The 15,364-nt window shown below is 40.4% G+C and overlaps 1 protein-coding gene across 1 annotated transcript in view; it reads left to right on the forward strand.

Annotated features, from left to right (window-relative positions):
- LOC145398753 (discoidin domain-containing receptor 2-like) overlaps positions 1-5,087 on the forward strand; it is a 105,895-nt gene extending 100,808 nt beyond the window's left edge. Inside the window, exon 16 of the mRNA XM_080271586.1 lies at positions 4,863-5,087. Within this exon, the coding sequence (XP_080127712.1) occupies positions 4,863-5,012 (150 nt within the window). The 3' untranslated portion in view covers positions 5,013-5,087. The remainder of the gene's footprint in view (positions 1-4,862) is intronic.
- The last annotated feature ends 10,277 nt before the right edge of the window (positions 5,088-15,364 follow it).

Here is a 15,364-nt window from a genome sequence, read left to right on the forward strand (position 1 = left end):
GAGAGAGAGAGAGAGAGAGAGAGAGAGAGAGGGAGGGAGGGAGGGAGAGTAAAAAGTGTCGTGAGGAGAGTCAGTGAAGAGAGAATGATTGACAATTTCCCTCTACTGCCATGACAACGAGAGGTGGGGAGAGAGAGAGAGAGAGAGAGTTGCAGGAGAGGGGTTATAAGAGGGGGATTGAAGGTGAGAAGAAGAAATTTGGAGAAGACGAAGAAGAGAGAAAGAGGAAGAGGAGGAGAGGAGCAAGAAGAGGCAAATACAGAGAGGGGGGGAAATGAGAGAGAAAAAGGTGGTGGAGAGGAAAGATGAGGAGGCGTAGGGAACCGAAGAGAGGGGAGGGTGAAGAGGAGGAGGAGGAGGAAGAGGGGGAGAGACAAGTGTAGAGAGAAGAGGAGGAGGGGAAAAAAATAGAGGAAGAGGAGGAGTCTGGGAGAGTAGACCAAAAGAAGAGGAGGAGGAGGCAGGAGGGGAGGGAAGGAGGAATATAGGAGGAAGAACAAGAGGAGAGAGAGAGAGAGAGAGAGAGAAAAAAGGATATGGAATTAAAAATGGAAAGGAAGAAAAGAGAAAGAGAGGAGGAGGAAGAGAAAATTAGGAAGCATTGAGAAGGGGAAGAATTAGGGTGGAGTGAAAGAAAGAGTTAAAGAAAGTGCTGGTAGGGACAAGGTGATTAGAGCTAACTTTACAAACTGGTACAACACGAGAGAGAGAGAGAGAGAGAGAGAGAGATTAGAGCAAAATGGATATTCTAAGGTAAAATATATAGTTAAGTAGCAGAATAATCCATCTTCTCTCATTATAGTTATCAGCATATACCTTTGTGTGTGTGTGTGTGTGTGTGTGTGTGTGTGTGTGTGTGTGTCCCTATCTATCTGTGTGTGTGTATATATCTCCCTAACTATCTATCTGTGTGTGTGTGTGTGTGTTTGTGTGTGTGTGTGTGTGTGTGTATTCCCTACCTGTGTGTTTGTAACTATCTATCTCCCTATCTGTGTGTGTACATATATCTGTATCTATCTATCCATCTGTGTGTGTGTGTGTGTGTGTGTGTGTGTGTGTGTGTGTGTGTGTGTGTGTGTGTGTGTGTATACCATCTAGTTTATGTACGTGTGAATCATACTACCATGTAAGTAAGTGGACGTTTGTGCAGTGTGTGTAAGTATAAAACTGTGTACGTTTATTCATATGTGCGTATATTGTGATTATAAATTGTGCATGTATGTATGTATGTATAATTGCATAGCTATTATGTATGCATGTATTATGTATGTGTTTGAGCGTGTGTGCATTGTTTACAGTGTGTTATGGATGTAAGTAAGCATGTATGTATGTATGTATGATTACGTGTACGTATATGTGGGTATCCAGGACTATACGTACACATGTTTACAACGCCACCTGCTCATTATACCAAACACTTTCAGTCGTTTCATAAATGTTCGTCCATACAAGACCTCTTTTGGAAACCATGAATAGAAGCATCCCAATTTGCTCTCTCTCTCTCTCTCTCTCTCTCTCTCTCTCTCTCTCTCCCTAAGGAGATCTACAAGCTAATGAAGTCGAGTCGATACCAAACATCGTCCCCTATTTATTTGCTTGTTTATTTTCTTCCCCCTGTTTATTTTATTCTCTCTCTCTCTCTCTCTCTCTCTCTCTCTCTCTCTCTCTCTCTCTCTCTCTCTCTCATCTATAATTTCTTTATTGCTGTCGTTCACCTATCTGTTTTCCATTGCCCTCTTTTTCCTTCCTCCCTTTCCTTCTCCCTCTTCTTTTTCCCTTCCTCTCACCTTCCCTTATCCCTCCGTCTCCCTTTCTTCCCGTCTCCCTCCCTTCCTCCCTTCCTCAGGTGTGTAGTGAACTAAAGAGATGAGGGAGGTATTGAGCGAGAGGGAGGGAGAGGGAGAAGGGGAGAGAAGAAGAGGGAGAAAATGAAGGGAAGAGGGAGGTAAGGAGAGAGGAAGGTAATGCAAAAATAAGAAAGAAAAGCTAAACTAAGGAATATAGATAGAGATTGATAGATAGATAGAAATTATTAGGTAGGTAGATACACCAGTCCTGTATGAGACAGCCCTAGCATGTATTCAGTATGGACGGTGGGTGTTAGCGCCGAAGTGGTGACATGTGGAGGTGTAGGAGGACTACTGGGCCTTGGGATAGGCAACTGCCCCCAAGAAATAGGCCCTGAGCCTTTGCCCAGAGTCGGACACATAAAAAAAAAAAAAAAAAAAAAAAGATGGAGAGAGAGAGAGAGAGAGAGTTTAGGGAGGAATCTTATCTTTTCCCCTCCCCCTCATTCTCTCTCATTTTCTCTTCCTTATTCTCCCTTTCTCACTCCTTTTCTTTCTCCCTCTCCTTTTTTTCTCCCTCCTTCTCCCCTGTTTCTTTCTAGTTTCTCCCTTCTTTCTTCCCTCTCAGTCTTTTCCCTTGCCCCCTCCCCCTGCTCGCTCTCTCTCTCTCTCTCTCTCTCTCTCTCTCTCTCCCTCTCCTTTCTTTTCTCGTCGCTTCATCCATCCTTCCTTCCTTCCTTCCTTCCTATCTTCCTTCTTTCCATTCTTCCTTCCTTCCTTCTTTCCATTCTTCCTTCCTTCCTTCTTTCCATTCTTCCTTCCTTCCTTCTTTCCATTCTTCCTTCCTTCCTTCCTTCCTTTCTTCCTTCTTTCCATTCTTCCTTCCTTCCTTCTTTCCATTCTTCCCACCTTCCTTCCTTCCTTCCTTCTTTCCATTCTTCCTTCCTTCCTTCCTTCCTATCTTCCTTCCTTCTTTCCTTCCTTCCTTTCTTCCTTCCTTCCTTCCTATCTTCCTTCCTTCTTTCCTTCCTTTCTTCCTTCCTTCCCTACATCCGCATCCTTCTTTCTTCTCTTCCTCCCCTTCTTTCCACTTTCCCTCATCCTTCCCTCCTCCCACCCGCTCTTCCCTTCTCCCTCCCTCTCTCCTCCCTCCCTCCCTCCCTCCCTCCATCTAGCTAATTATATCCCCAAGGAAGCTGAGTTTAGGCCGATACTTATTTATTCCTTCCCTTGTTTCTCTCCCACCCAACAAAACACAACATAAGCCTATTTAACCAGCCTCACCCTTCCCTGAGTGGCATTATGTGACCAGTAAACCCCAGCCAGCCCTCCATTCGGTTGGGGCGCCTTCATCCACTAAACCACCAGGCGTCAATTTTATTATGGTTACCACCCAGCGTAGTAAATGGCTTCCTAGGGTAATCATTTTATATGGTTACCACCCAGCGTAGTAAATGGCTTCCTAGGTTAGTCATTTTTATATGGTTACCACCCAGCGTAATAAATGGCTTTCTGGGTCACAGGAAACCATTTAGCTCGGCTTGTCACTTACTGTAGAGCCACCTGACGGCAGCACCACATCGAGTGAATGGATGACAGGCGCCCCGACCTACCACACACGATTAGTTATTTTATTTATTTATTTATTTATTTCCTTCTCGATCTTGAATGCTGAGTCGTAACAATATAGAGGTAACTGTAGAATATTGTGCTAGTCACGAAGAAGTACTGTGGAAAGGATTTAACAGCCATAGTCACGAAGAGGTGCTATGGAAAGGATGGAATAGAGCCGAAGTCACGAAGAAGTGCTATGGAAAGGATGTAATAGAGCTATAGTCACGAAAAAGTGCTATGGAAAGGATTTAATAGAGCCATAGTCACGAAGAAGTGCTGTGGAAAACATGACTAGAGCCATAGTCTCGAAGAAGTGCTATGGAAAGGGTGTATTGAGCCATAGTCACGAAGAAGTGCTGTGGAAAACATTACTAGAGCCATAGTCACGAAGAAGTGCTATGGAAAGGATGGAATAGAGCTATAGTCACGAAGAAGTGCTATGGAATTATTGTCTCCCGTCTCTGAGCAAAGCGAGATAAATCGGGAAAGGACGAAAAATTTGGCCAAGTTAAGGTGAAAGGAGTATATCAGAGGATGGTAAGCCCCTTCACTCCGATGACTCGATATTTGGCTCATAGGGTATAGGGGAGGGCTGCTGTATTCTCTCTCTCTCTCTCTCTCTCTCTCTCTCTCTCTCTCTCTCTCCACCCGATGTTATCCCCTAAAGGAATCCACTTGTTGCCTTAGTACGGGTTCTTTTATTATTATTATTATTATTATTATTATTATTTTTATTATTTCCTTTAGGTAATGAGCCTTGTGTAGACCATCCTGCATTCTCTTGGGAGTGTTGACAATTTGTTTCTTTATTCTTTTTTTTTTTTTTCCGTCACCCCCACAAACAATATTTCACCAGTCAGTGTTGCTGCCATAGATCTACAAACTAGTGTTATTTTTATTTATTTACTTTTTTTAGAAGATGAACAGAGGAAGGAAAAACAAATTAAATAAAAATAAAGGCTGGAAGAGCGACGAATCTGTGAAGTATTATGTGAGCAACTTTTTCGCTTTTGTCTAACATATCTAACCTCCTTTATTTTCTCTTCCATTTTCCTATCTCCCTGTCTGACCTTTACTCTCCCATTTTCCTATCTCCCTGTCTGACCTTTACTCTCCCATTTTCCAACTCCCTGTCAAAGCTCCCTTATATCCTCCCATTTTCCTACCCCTATCGAACCTCCTTTATTTTTTTTCTCCCATTTTTCTAACTCCTTGTCTAACCTCCTTTATTTTTTCTCCCATTTTTCCAACTCCCTGTCTAACCTCCTTTATTTTCTCCCATTTTTCCAACTCTTCTATCCTCCTTTATTTTTCCCCATCATTCTGACTCCCTCTATATCATACCTTTATTTGTCCCCCCATTCTGACTACCTCAGTATCAAACCATTACTTTCCTTCTTTATTTCCCCCCATTTTTCTGACTCCCTATCTAACCTTTATTTTCTCTCTCCCACTTTTCAGGCGACACTTCCCCAGCCGATGTTGTGTCCCAAGGAAATCTACGACCTGATGACGGAATGCTGGAAGAGGGACGAATCTGACAGGCCCAACTTCCGCGACATCCACGTGTTCCTGCAACGCAAAAACCACGGCTACTCCCCCCAGGCGTGAAGGATGGGGTGGGTGACTCTCTACACGCACGACAACGAGGTGGTGCTCCAGCGAGTGGCGTGAAGTGAGTGCGAAGACGGGAGTTTGGAGGGGGAGGTGAAGGGGGAGAGTGTGTGCCGGTTGGTTGAGTTACCCTCCGTCTCGCTACCGCAGAGAGAAAATGGGAGGCGCTGGGTAGAAAATGGGAGTGGTGGAGCGATTAAAGATAAACCGAAAAATCTTGTTAAATATAGAAAAATTTGTGATGAAAATGGGAGTAAAAAAATAGAGGGAGATAAAATGACAATAATAAAATAAGCGACACTAAATAGGGAGGATTGAAGAAAGCGAAAAAAAAAAAAAAAACGCTAAAAGGAATGAGCCTAGGAACTAGATAATGCTGGAAGGAATTGGTGAAGAAATTGAATGTCGTGGAAGGATCAGGTGCAGGAAAATGAGAGGAAACTGAAAGATAAACAGAATGGTGAAAATTGGTGAAATGAGAAAAAGGGAGTGATTGGGCAAGATGAAAGAAAAAATGAAAGTAGAAGAGAAGAAATGTTGAAAAAGTGAAAAGTGGAAGAAAGAAATGAATGTAAAAATTATGAAAACAATGAAAGTGGAAATGAGAGGGAAATGAAACGGAATAGCCCAAAAATTAAGAGTAAAAAAAGGTGAGAAAAAAAACAAAACAAGCATTGTAAAATGAGTGAACGTGATGTAGGAAGAATAGAGAGAGAAGTAAAAACGGGGGAAAAAAAAGAGCAGAAAATATATAGAAAATGCGAAAAGAAAGGGACACTGAGTGAAAAAAAAGACTGTAAGGAAAAGGGAAGTAGAAAGAAAATAAACAGCCGGAAGGAAAAGGAAAACGACGACGAAGTGAGTTAGAGAGAGAGAGAGGATGAATTGCCAGAGGGAAAAAGAAAATAGACCAGGAAGTGACAGAAATAAAAGAAAGACGACGTAATGGACAGAAAAGGAATAGAAAAGTGTAAGGTCACTTTTCTATATCTTCGAGTTTGACAGGAGTAATTTAACGCATGGTTCGGTCTGAGTGAGGGGAGTGAGAGCGAGGGGAAACCATCTGAGAAGAGGGGAAATCAGAGAGAGAGAGAGAGAGAGAGGCGAACAGGGGGTGAAGGAATAAAAAAGATGAAAGTGTGAGTTAGACCAAATTGTTTATATTCTGAGAGAGAGAGAGAGAGAGAGAGAGAGAGAGAGAGAGAGAGAGAGAGAGAGGAAATAGGGGTTGATGGGGTGGACTGAGGAGAAAAATTAATTGAAAAGAGAGATGGTTGTGGGGAAGATTGAAAAGAGAGAGAGAGAGTGTGTGAGTGAGTGTGTGAGAATTGAAAGCCAGAGACTGATGCTTGAAAAATCGGCTCCCCATCTTTATAAAAAAAAAAAGAAGTGAAAAAAATGAGATTAAGAAGAACAAAAGACGTAATAATTGATATAAGGAATGACGATAGAAGTACCTAACAGAAAGATGAATTATTATGATGATAACTGATAATAAAAAGGAATGATAGAGCCAGATATAATACTAGTCATAGGTGCAGTGAAATTGGTCAGTAGAAGAGATACTGGTGATGTGGATAGATGATAAATGATAGATACTGATAAATGATAGATAATGATGAATGATAGGTACAGATAAATGAGAGATACTGATGATGGATAGATACTGATAAATGATAGATACAGATAAATGGTAGATACTGAAAAATAATAGATACTGATGATTACGATGTTGATTATAGCGATGGAATTAACCTAGTGCCAGATAATGAACTAGTGATTAATTGATACATGGTAGTTGTGTGCTAAGATTGAAGGCTGTTTACTAGTGCCAATAACCAGCATATAATGACGCCATGATGAGTGTAACGAAACTAGTCAAGGAGTGAATCGTTAACCATACTAGTCGGACATACGTGATACGGCCGAAACTACCCCACAGAGCAAAGGTGGTGGTGGAATTGGTGAACTTTAAGATAAGGGAGTAAATAACAGTACGTGAGAAAACAAAGAAAGAAAGAGAGAAGAGAGCCAGGGAGATGGAGAGTGATGGACTTTGAAATAGTAAAGAAGAGAGTAAATAACAGCACGTTGGAAAAAATAAAAGGAAATGAACATCCTCAAGAATATAACAAAAGTGACAAAGGTTGTGTTAGAGGCTTCTCAAAGCATAGAAAAAGAAACCAAAGAAATGAAAACCAGGGGAAAAAAACAAAGTAAAAAGTCAAAAATGAAAATATAGCCAGCAAAAGAAACCAGAAGAAAAGAAAACGTACGGTAGGTGAAGCACGCCTTGAAAGAAAAAATGTCCCATAAAGACAAAGGAATAAGAGAGAAAAAAAAAAAAAAATTAAAGAGACTAACCCTCAAAATTCAGCTAGCAAATTAAAAGCGAGGAAAGGAAAACAAGTATAGTAATGACCCCTTAAAAATATAGAGCCAGCAAAAAGAAACCGGAAGAAAACCCGAAGAAAAAAGGACATCACGGACCCCCAAAAAAGACCCCCTCAAAAACAAGAGCCGAAGAGAATCCAGAGAAGAAAACGGGGTGGTGGGTGGGGCCGAAAAGAAACCGAAGAAAAGAAAACGGGTGGTGGGTGGAGCAGGAAGCGTGTGGGCGTGTCCCCGAGGCGACAACACACACTAGGCAGAGTAAACAATCAGGGCGGCTCCACGCTGATTGGCCCTGGTGCTTCATGACGAGACCTGCCACCAATCACGGCCCCAGTTTGCCTTCTTCACGGTGAGTTGGGGGAGAAAAAGTGAGGGAAAAAAAAAAAAAAGTATCGCCAGTCACTCAGTTTGCCATCTTTACTGTCAGTTTGGGGAGAAAAGGAGTGAAAAAAATAATAATAAAAAAATATATCACCAGTCACCCAGTGTGCCATCTTCGCGGTGAGTTGGAGGTGAAAAAAAGTGAAAAAAAAAGTTAAAGGAGTAAAGGGGCTGAGGAAAAGTGAAAGAAAGATAAAAAGTAAATAGCGTCTTTGAGTTAGAAAAAAAAAAAAGCGTGAAGGGGTTAGAATAAAAAAAAAGTATGCCATCTTGCGGTGAGTTGGGGGGAAAGTGAAAAAAAAAAAAAAAAGGTGAAAAAAGAGCAAAAACAGGGAAGGGGGTAGAATAAGAAGAAAAAAGTTATAAATCATGAAGGGGTTACAGTCAACAGCCAAAAAAAATACCGTCTTTTTTTTGAGGTTACATGAGGGGAGGAAAAGAGAAAATAATAAAAATGCGTTGGGGTTGGAAAGCAGTGAAGCAAAAAAAGAAAAAAAACGTAAAATAAGGTTAAAAAGTGCGTTTGGGTTGGAGAACAGCGAAGCAAAAAAAGAAAAAAAAGGAAGAAAGAAAAGAAAAGAAAAAAAAAAGAGAGGTGTGCTATCTTCATTGTGACTTGGGGGAAAAAAACATTAAATCTCCCCCCCCAAAAAAAAAAAAAAAATCTCATACATCAGCATTTTGAGTTGGGGGGAAAATGTGCGAAAGTAGTAGTTAAACCTCTTCACTCCGATGACCTTAGTATACTCTTGCTGTCATCATAGGAGTGTATTATGTTCTTAAGGAGTTTATTTAAATCCATGCTCTCTCCACGCAATTAATCCAGCTTAGGAGAGACTGGATTACAAGGGGATTAGTGGAACCCTCATTAATCCCCTCAGCACGAAAGCTCTTGAGTTGAATTGACTGATAGAGGCAAGAGTACAGGAATATAAGATCGTTGGAGTGAAAGGGTTAACTGTACATGAAAATTAAGCCATATATTTTTTCTTGCCACCTCTACACGATTTTTTTTATAATATATCGGAAAGGACATAATTACAGAAATTTTTTTGGCCATATCTAACCCCTGTGATTCGAAAAAAAAAATGAAAAAAAAAATCATCTAGAGGTAACAAGAACACATTTTAAAAGCATCCTCGGCCTGAAGAAGCTAAACTATAGCTATATTTTGTACATGGGTGTGTAGGGCGATGTATTGTTCATTGTACAATATGGTCCTGAACGAGTGAGCATTCTTGTAAAAATATATATGTTGAAATATTAAAAGGGACTAGAAACTGCGTTGGAATGTTGACAGGAGAGAGAGAGAGAGAGAGAGAGAGAGAGAGAGAGAGCGCTAAAATGAAAACTGGGAGAGTAAAAATGGAGAGTGAAAATGAAAATGGGGAGAGTATAGATGGAGAGAAAGTAAAATATGAAAACGAGGAGAGTAAAAATGGAGAGAGAGAGAGAGTAAAACTGAGAACTTTCAAAATACCAGTCTCGTTACTAGTCCAGAAAATAAATGTTTAAATATCGTAAGAGCAGGAAATTACGATATTATGTTCACGCTCAAGAGACGGCGTGAGGAAAGATGAGAAGCGAATTTTTAAAAATAGGAAGAAAATTGTTGTTAGGCAAGAGAAATTGTATGCTAAAATATCGAAGAGGAGAAGTTACCACAACATTGTAAGTTCAGCTCTAGGAGACGGAGAGGAAAATCAACCAGGAAAGAAAAAAGAACAAAGAAGGGAAACCAGCAAAAAATGTTAAAACACTACATAAATAAAGTCAAAAAAGAGTAAAAAGGAGAAAAATTAGAATAGGAACGCAAATTTCAGGAGAAAAACAATAAAAATTATAGAGCAAAAACATAGAATAAGAACAATAAAAGCGATTTTCCAGATACGACAAATGGAGTAAGAACGAGACGTGCATAGAGAAAATAAAAATAACGTTCACTTCGGCTCCTTGGATCATGATTGGTGGAGAGGGTTCCAGCCAGTAAGAGCGGGGCATTCACAGCTAATGAGCACCCGGCTTACATCCTCGCTAGTGACAGGCTTTTTCTCATCCCCCCCCCTCCCTCCTCAGAGAGCTAAGAGGTCATCCGCCTTATCCTTCACAAAAAAAAAAAATACTTATATATTTAAAAAAACAAAAACGCGTTGCCTTCGAGAGGAATAATTTCATGTGAACGGGTCAAAGTATTTTCTTAAGGACGATCGAAATGGAATACAAATAAAGGAAAGAATAATGGTATCCCTTTAAAAAATATATATATGATGCCTACCTAACAATGGGTATCAATGCCTGAGAAAAGTTTAAGGGTAATTAATTCCTTAGGCTTTGCCCATTAAATGCCCCAGCTCAATTACTTCTTTTTAATGACCGTTGTTGATGTAGTTGTTTCTGGGCGATTTGATTTTCTAAACTCATTATCCAAGGGGGTGCTATCCTAAACCTCCATTCTATAAATATATATATATACGTCATTATAGGTTACGTGTGTGTGTGATGACAGAACGAGAGAGCGCGCGCATTTTTAGGTGGTGAGCATTTTACGACATTTCCTATGCTATTTTCAGTGTTTTTTAGGTGTCAAGTGAGTGTTTCTGTAATCTACTTTACAAACAAATGCTCCTTGCTCGTATGTATGTGAGGAGCATAGCAAAAGGCATAGCAGGGTATAGAGAGATAGGAACAGCAAGTATTCGGTGTAGAAGATTTGGTAAGAGGTCTTGTACAATGAGATACACAAAGCAATGCATATCGGTATTTGGCATTTAGGTAGCGATAGGGGGCAGTTTTGGTTATTAAAGTAGCGGAGTGAACTATTTTGGGGCATTTAGGTAGCAAGTATAGCATTTAGGGGTACTTAAGTAGTGGAGTGTCGCATTTTGGGGGCTTTTAAGTATTGGAGAGATTCATTTTTTGACATATTTTAAGCAGCAGGGTGAAGCATTTGGGGGTACATAGCTGAAGAGGGTATTTTGGGGTCACGTTAGGCATAGCGGACTGCAGAAACAAAAATGTAGCCGAAGAGTGACAGAAGCACATATTAGTGGAATTAACAGACCTTTTGATAATACTTAAGTTTGATTTCAGAAAGGTAGTGAGTAATTCAAAACGATAGATCAACACATTTTTACTGCTCGTTCGCCCCCGCGGTTTTTTGACAGTAGTGTGTGGTTATCGCTGGTTCAAGTTAATGCTAAGCTTTGTTTGTGTACCACGCCAGTCAGCTTTAGCCAGCCAGTAGTGAGTATTGACCACTTTGTTACAAGGACATCTTTTATCTTCTATTCTGTATACCACCAGACAATGTTACCTTCAGATGGACTTTTTGAACTGGAGGGGTTAGATTTAGCTCTCATCAGCGCAAGATGTCTGTCTCACCTTGAACTGAATAATATCTGGTGGTAGCGAGAATGAACGTAAAATTACGTCCTCGGGCTGGGGTTAAACCTTGCTGAGCTTCACGCCATTTTCTTCATAGCCATACGAGGTGCAAGAATCCCCTTTGCTTTCATAAGATTAGGCTACATACGCAACGAAGTAATCAAACATTCTCCCGTCTTCTTACTTACTCGATCAAAACAGTGTTAAGTGTAGTGAATATTTATGGTTTTTTGCATTATATGTAGTGTGAAGTAAAGAATATGTAATGTTTGTGTGAGTTCGCTAGTTTTAAAAAAAGAGAATAAATTTCCTTTGGGATGGTCGGAGAAGGTCCTGTGTTTACATGTTTTGGATGGTTCAGTGCAACCAAACTCGGCAAATCTTTTTTTTTTTTTTTTTTAATCCAGTTAGGTCCATTTACTGTTCCTCACTTGTTCATATAGCCTCAGTTAGGCACGATAAAGTAGCATTAAGCATTTACTTACGTCAGCTAGCCGATAAATAACCAAAAAGTGTAGATTTAAGTGTTCTGATCCGACATGTACTCTAGGTCTGAATTCTCCTGTTAGTGGTTAAGGTGCGTTGTTGTTGTGTTTCCGTCGCTGTTGATCAAGCTTCTTTGAGCCTTTCTTTGTAGACGTTAAGGTTGACGAATTTAATAAAGCTTTCGAAACGATGTCTTGGAGCTATGTTGATTGTTTCGTAAGCAAGAGTTGTTTGTCTTTTTAAGTGTACTCATAAGCATACAAAAAGAGGTATTTGCCGCTCGCTCGAATGCACTTGTTTAAATTCTAAGTATGGCCTAATATATCAATACTTTTCACGCTTAGATGAATGTATATGCCTGTTTTTCACCCCCACCAAGTTTGGAATAGCATCGTTTTTAAGGTTCTCGGATATTAATTGTCATAGAGCTATTGTTTTTTGGACGTTTGTGAATTTCTCATTGTAGTGATATCGTTTTCGGATAGAGCATTCGTGAGTATTCTCGTAACAGGGACATACATTGATTTTTTTGTAAAAGGGAACAGTATGTTTTGAAATATTTGTTTGTAACAGGGACATAATATTGAGTTGTGTTCATAACCAAGAGTATTATCTTAACAGCTTCCCAGTACGGATCTTATTTCAAAGTGTTATTGTAACAAGAATGTTGTTTTGAAATACTGTTATCATATGCATTTTGTTTTGAAAATTTGTCCTTATTTGCTTCCAGAAAAGCTCGGTCGTGATATTCTTAGGGGACATTGTTTTGAAATTTTCTCGTCATAGGAACCTTGCTTTGAGATAGACTGCTCATGATATTCTCGTTCTAGAGAAACCGTTTTAAAATAGCTCACGTTTTAGACCTACAGATTGCGAAGTAGGAAATGAGGGTGCGTAGGTAGGTAGCGTGGCTTGCCTTGTAGTAAGTGCAGTTGCAGCCAATAGTTCCTTTACCGGTATGCCATTTCGAAGCAGTATCGGAACCTGTAATATGTGAGAGGGTTTCATCTCCACTTTGAGTTTGAAATCCAATATATGTAAAGAATATGTTGACCGTTTCTTAACAATGCCTTGCTGCTGGGACAGTTGGATTCAACATTTTCTCAGTGCCAGCTTGAAACCTATTGAGATAATATTCTACATTGTCTCGAAGCTTTGTTGAACCGGACTAGATAAAATACGATAAGGTTTGGGTTTCGCTTCATGAGTTTGGAACCCTGTATATGATATGTAAAGGAATTATTGGCCGTGGCTGTACCTAGACATGGATTTTTACCTGTATTTAGGGACTGTGTGTAAATGGGCTCTCTATTACGTTGTTTCACTAGACCACACCTGAAATAGAAGCTCCCTACACTAAGGTTTATAGGCCCACCCCATTTCGAGGTAGGGTTGGCTAAGATGGCATAGAGTCACCTTGCTTGAAATGGGGGATCCGCCTATTTCAACGGCACCTCTGCCTATTTTTTTGCAGTTGTAAAAAACATAAAACAGTTCTCATCTCAATGAATGTGATACGTAAATTGTTTGTACGTGCGATTGAGTGTGTATGTGTATGTGTGGGTGTTGGAAAGTCATGTGCACCTAAACCTATGTGATGTCTGTGTGTGTGTGTGCGCACCAGTTTAAGGTGATGTCATTTAATTACTCGTCAATCCTTTAAGTGGTTTCAATTAACGACGGAAAGGATTTAATCGTGATTGTGTTAAGTCGGTGGCATACATATATTCCCAAGTCCTTAGCGTTAATGATACATGTTTACAATAATTAGCCTCTTATTCGCTGTCCTGTGATCCGATGCGCTTCGATCCCGTTCCGAACGCGATCCTATCCTCTTGAGACAGGATCATTTTCCCTTCGTGATCCAAGATGGCGATGGCACTTCCGTTTTTTATGAGTGTCACGAATTGGACTTGTGTTTACTGTTACTTGAGGTAAAGATGGATTATTTGTTACTCGCTGTCTTTATTCTCGTTATTGTGAAAGTGAGAAAGAAAGTGAGTGTGTGAGATCAGAGACAATCATCTTCCTTCACATATCGGTGTTTTGATGTTGCCTTCTCTCATTCCTTCATACCTAGCCCTTCATGACTTCCTTACTTCGTACTCTACCCTAGTCTCTCTCTCTCTCTCTCTCTCTCTCTCTCTCTCTCTCTCTCTCTCCCCTTTGAGCCTATCCTTCCCTCCTTTCTCTGTTTCATGTTTCTGTTATTTTTCTTTATTCTCCATTGTTATCTCCCACGTTCTCCAACACGTCTTCCATTCTCTTTCTTTCCGTTACCTCTCACTTCCTTTCTCTTCCAGCTCTTACTTTCTTTCATCCTCCGTTGGACTCCTTCCTCCATCAGTCTTCCTTATCACTTCCTCTTTCATTTCATCACATCTTCTCTTTCATCTTATATTCTCTCCTTTGCCCCTTGCCTTTTGCCTTCTCCTTTCCTCATTCTCCTTCACTTCTTCCCTCCTTTCTTTTTCCTTATTTCTTTTACCTCCTTATTTCCTCCTCCTCCTCCTCCTCCACCGCCTTCAATACCTCCTTTTGTTTCCCTCTTCGTTCCCTTCTCTCACTTTTCTCCTTTCTCGTTCTTTGCCTTCTTTCTTCCCCCTGTCCTCCACCTTTTTCTCTCCTTCCTCCTCTCCCTTCCCTTCCTTCTCTTCTCCCATCTCTCCTCTCCCTCCTCCTCCTACCCCTCCTTTTCTTTCTCTTCCTCCTCCTCTCCCTCGTCCCCTCCACACCCCCTCTCATCATATCAAACGTTTAGCATTCCCGTTTCACCTAAGCTTCCGGTTAATCGAATGTTCGGTATAATCGCATATCTAATTAACCGATAATCCATAAACCCGTGTGATTAACTGGATATTCGACGGCATATCCTTAGCTGATGTGGACGTTTGTGTATATAGCTGTATGTATTTATATATCGTGGAAAAAAATACGAGAAGAAACAGTAACTTTTTCTCTGTTCCAAAAAAATATTAATAATACTCTTCACGCTCTCAGTAGCCTTATATAACGAATACAGTACACCCCACAGTGGAAACAAATACTTTTCTAGGTAAAGTTTGTTGATTTTTATGTGTGACACCTCCCCAACCCTCTCCCAAATTTCCCCAACGTCCTTCCCACACCCCTTCAAATCTTCCTAGGAAAATCTTGAACCCCTGGATTCTGCTGAACGTCTCTTTCGAGTCATTCTTGCCATTTCCAGACGATTTTATTCAGACTGGAGACTTTTTCGAGCAAGGAAGCTAAGATATTCCCTCACAAACCCCTCTTAACCTAAATAAAATCACTCTGATAGCAGGAAGGATGAAACGAAAAATTACGAACTGAAAGGGGTGAAACACGCATCACCTTAGGGTGTTCGGGGCTTCTTGTTGTCTCGACTCGGCGTTTCGAAGCATCCGAAGCAGTCCGGCCATCCAGTTGACGCGTGTGTGTGCCGGGTGTAGGACGTATTCTCGGACATTAGGATCGTCGGACACCGTTTTTTTGGACATTAGGATATTCGGACACTGCTTTTATAGACAGCTGATTATCTTTACATGTGGGACTATTGAAGTTACGATATTTGGTCACTCTTATAAGTATATTCGACAACAGTTTTTCGTTTGTAGTATTTGACGTGAGGATCTTCGGTGATTGATATATTTAATTTATTTTTAGACTTGAGAATTTAGAACTCTGATTTCTCATAGTTAAAT

Source organism: Coenobita brevimanus, chromosome 1 (assembly GCF_032717465.1).
Source record: "Coenobita brevimanus isolate Jiangsu-jjx chromosome 1, ASM3271746v2, whole genome shotgun sequence".
In the NCBI taxonomy this organism is placed as follows: Eukaryota; Metazoa; Arthropoda; class Malacostraca; order Decapoda; family Coenobitidae; genus Coenobita; species Coenobita brevimanus.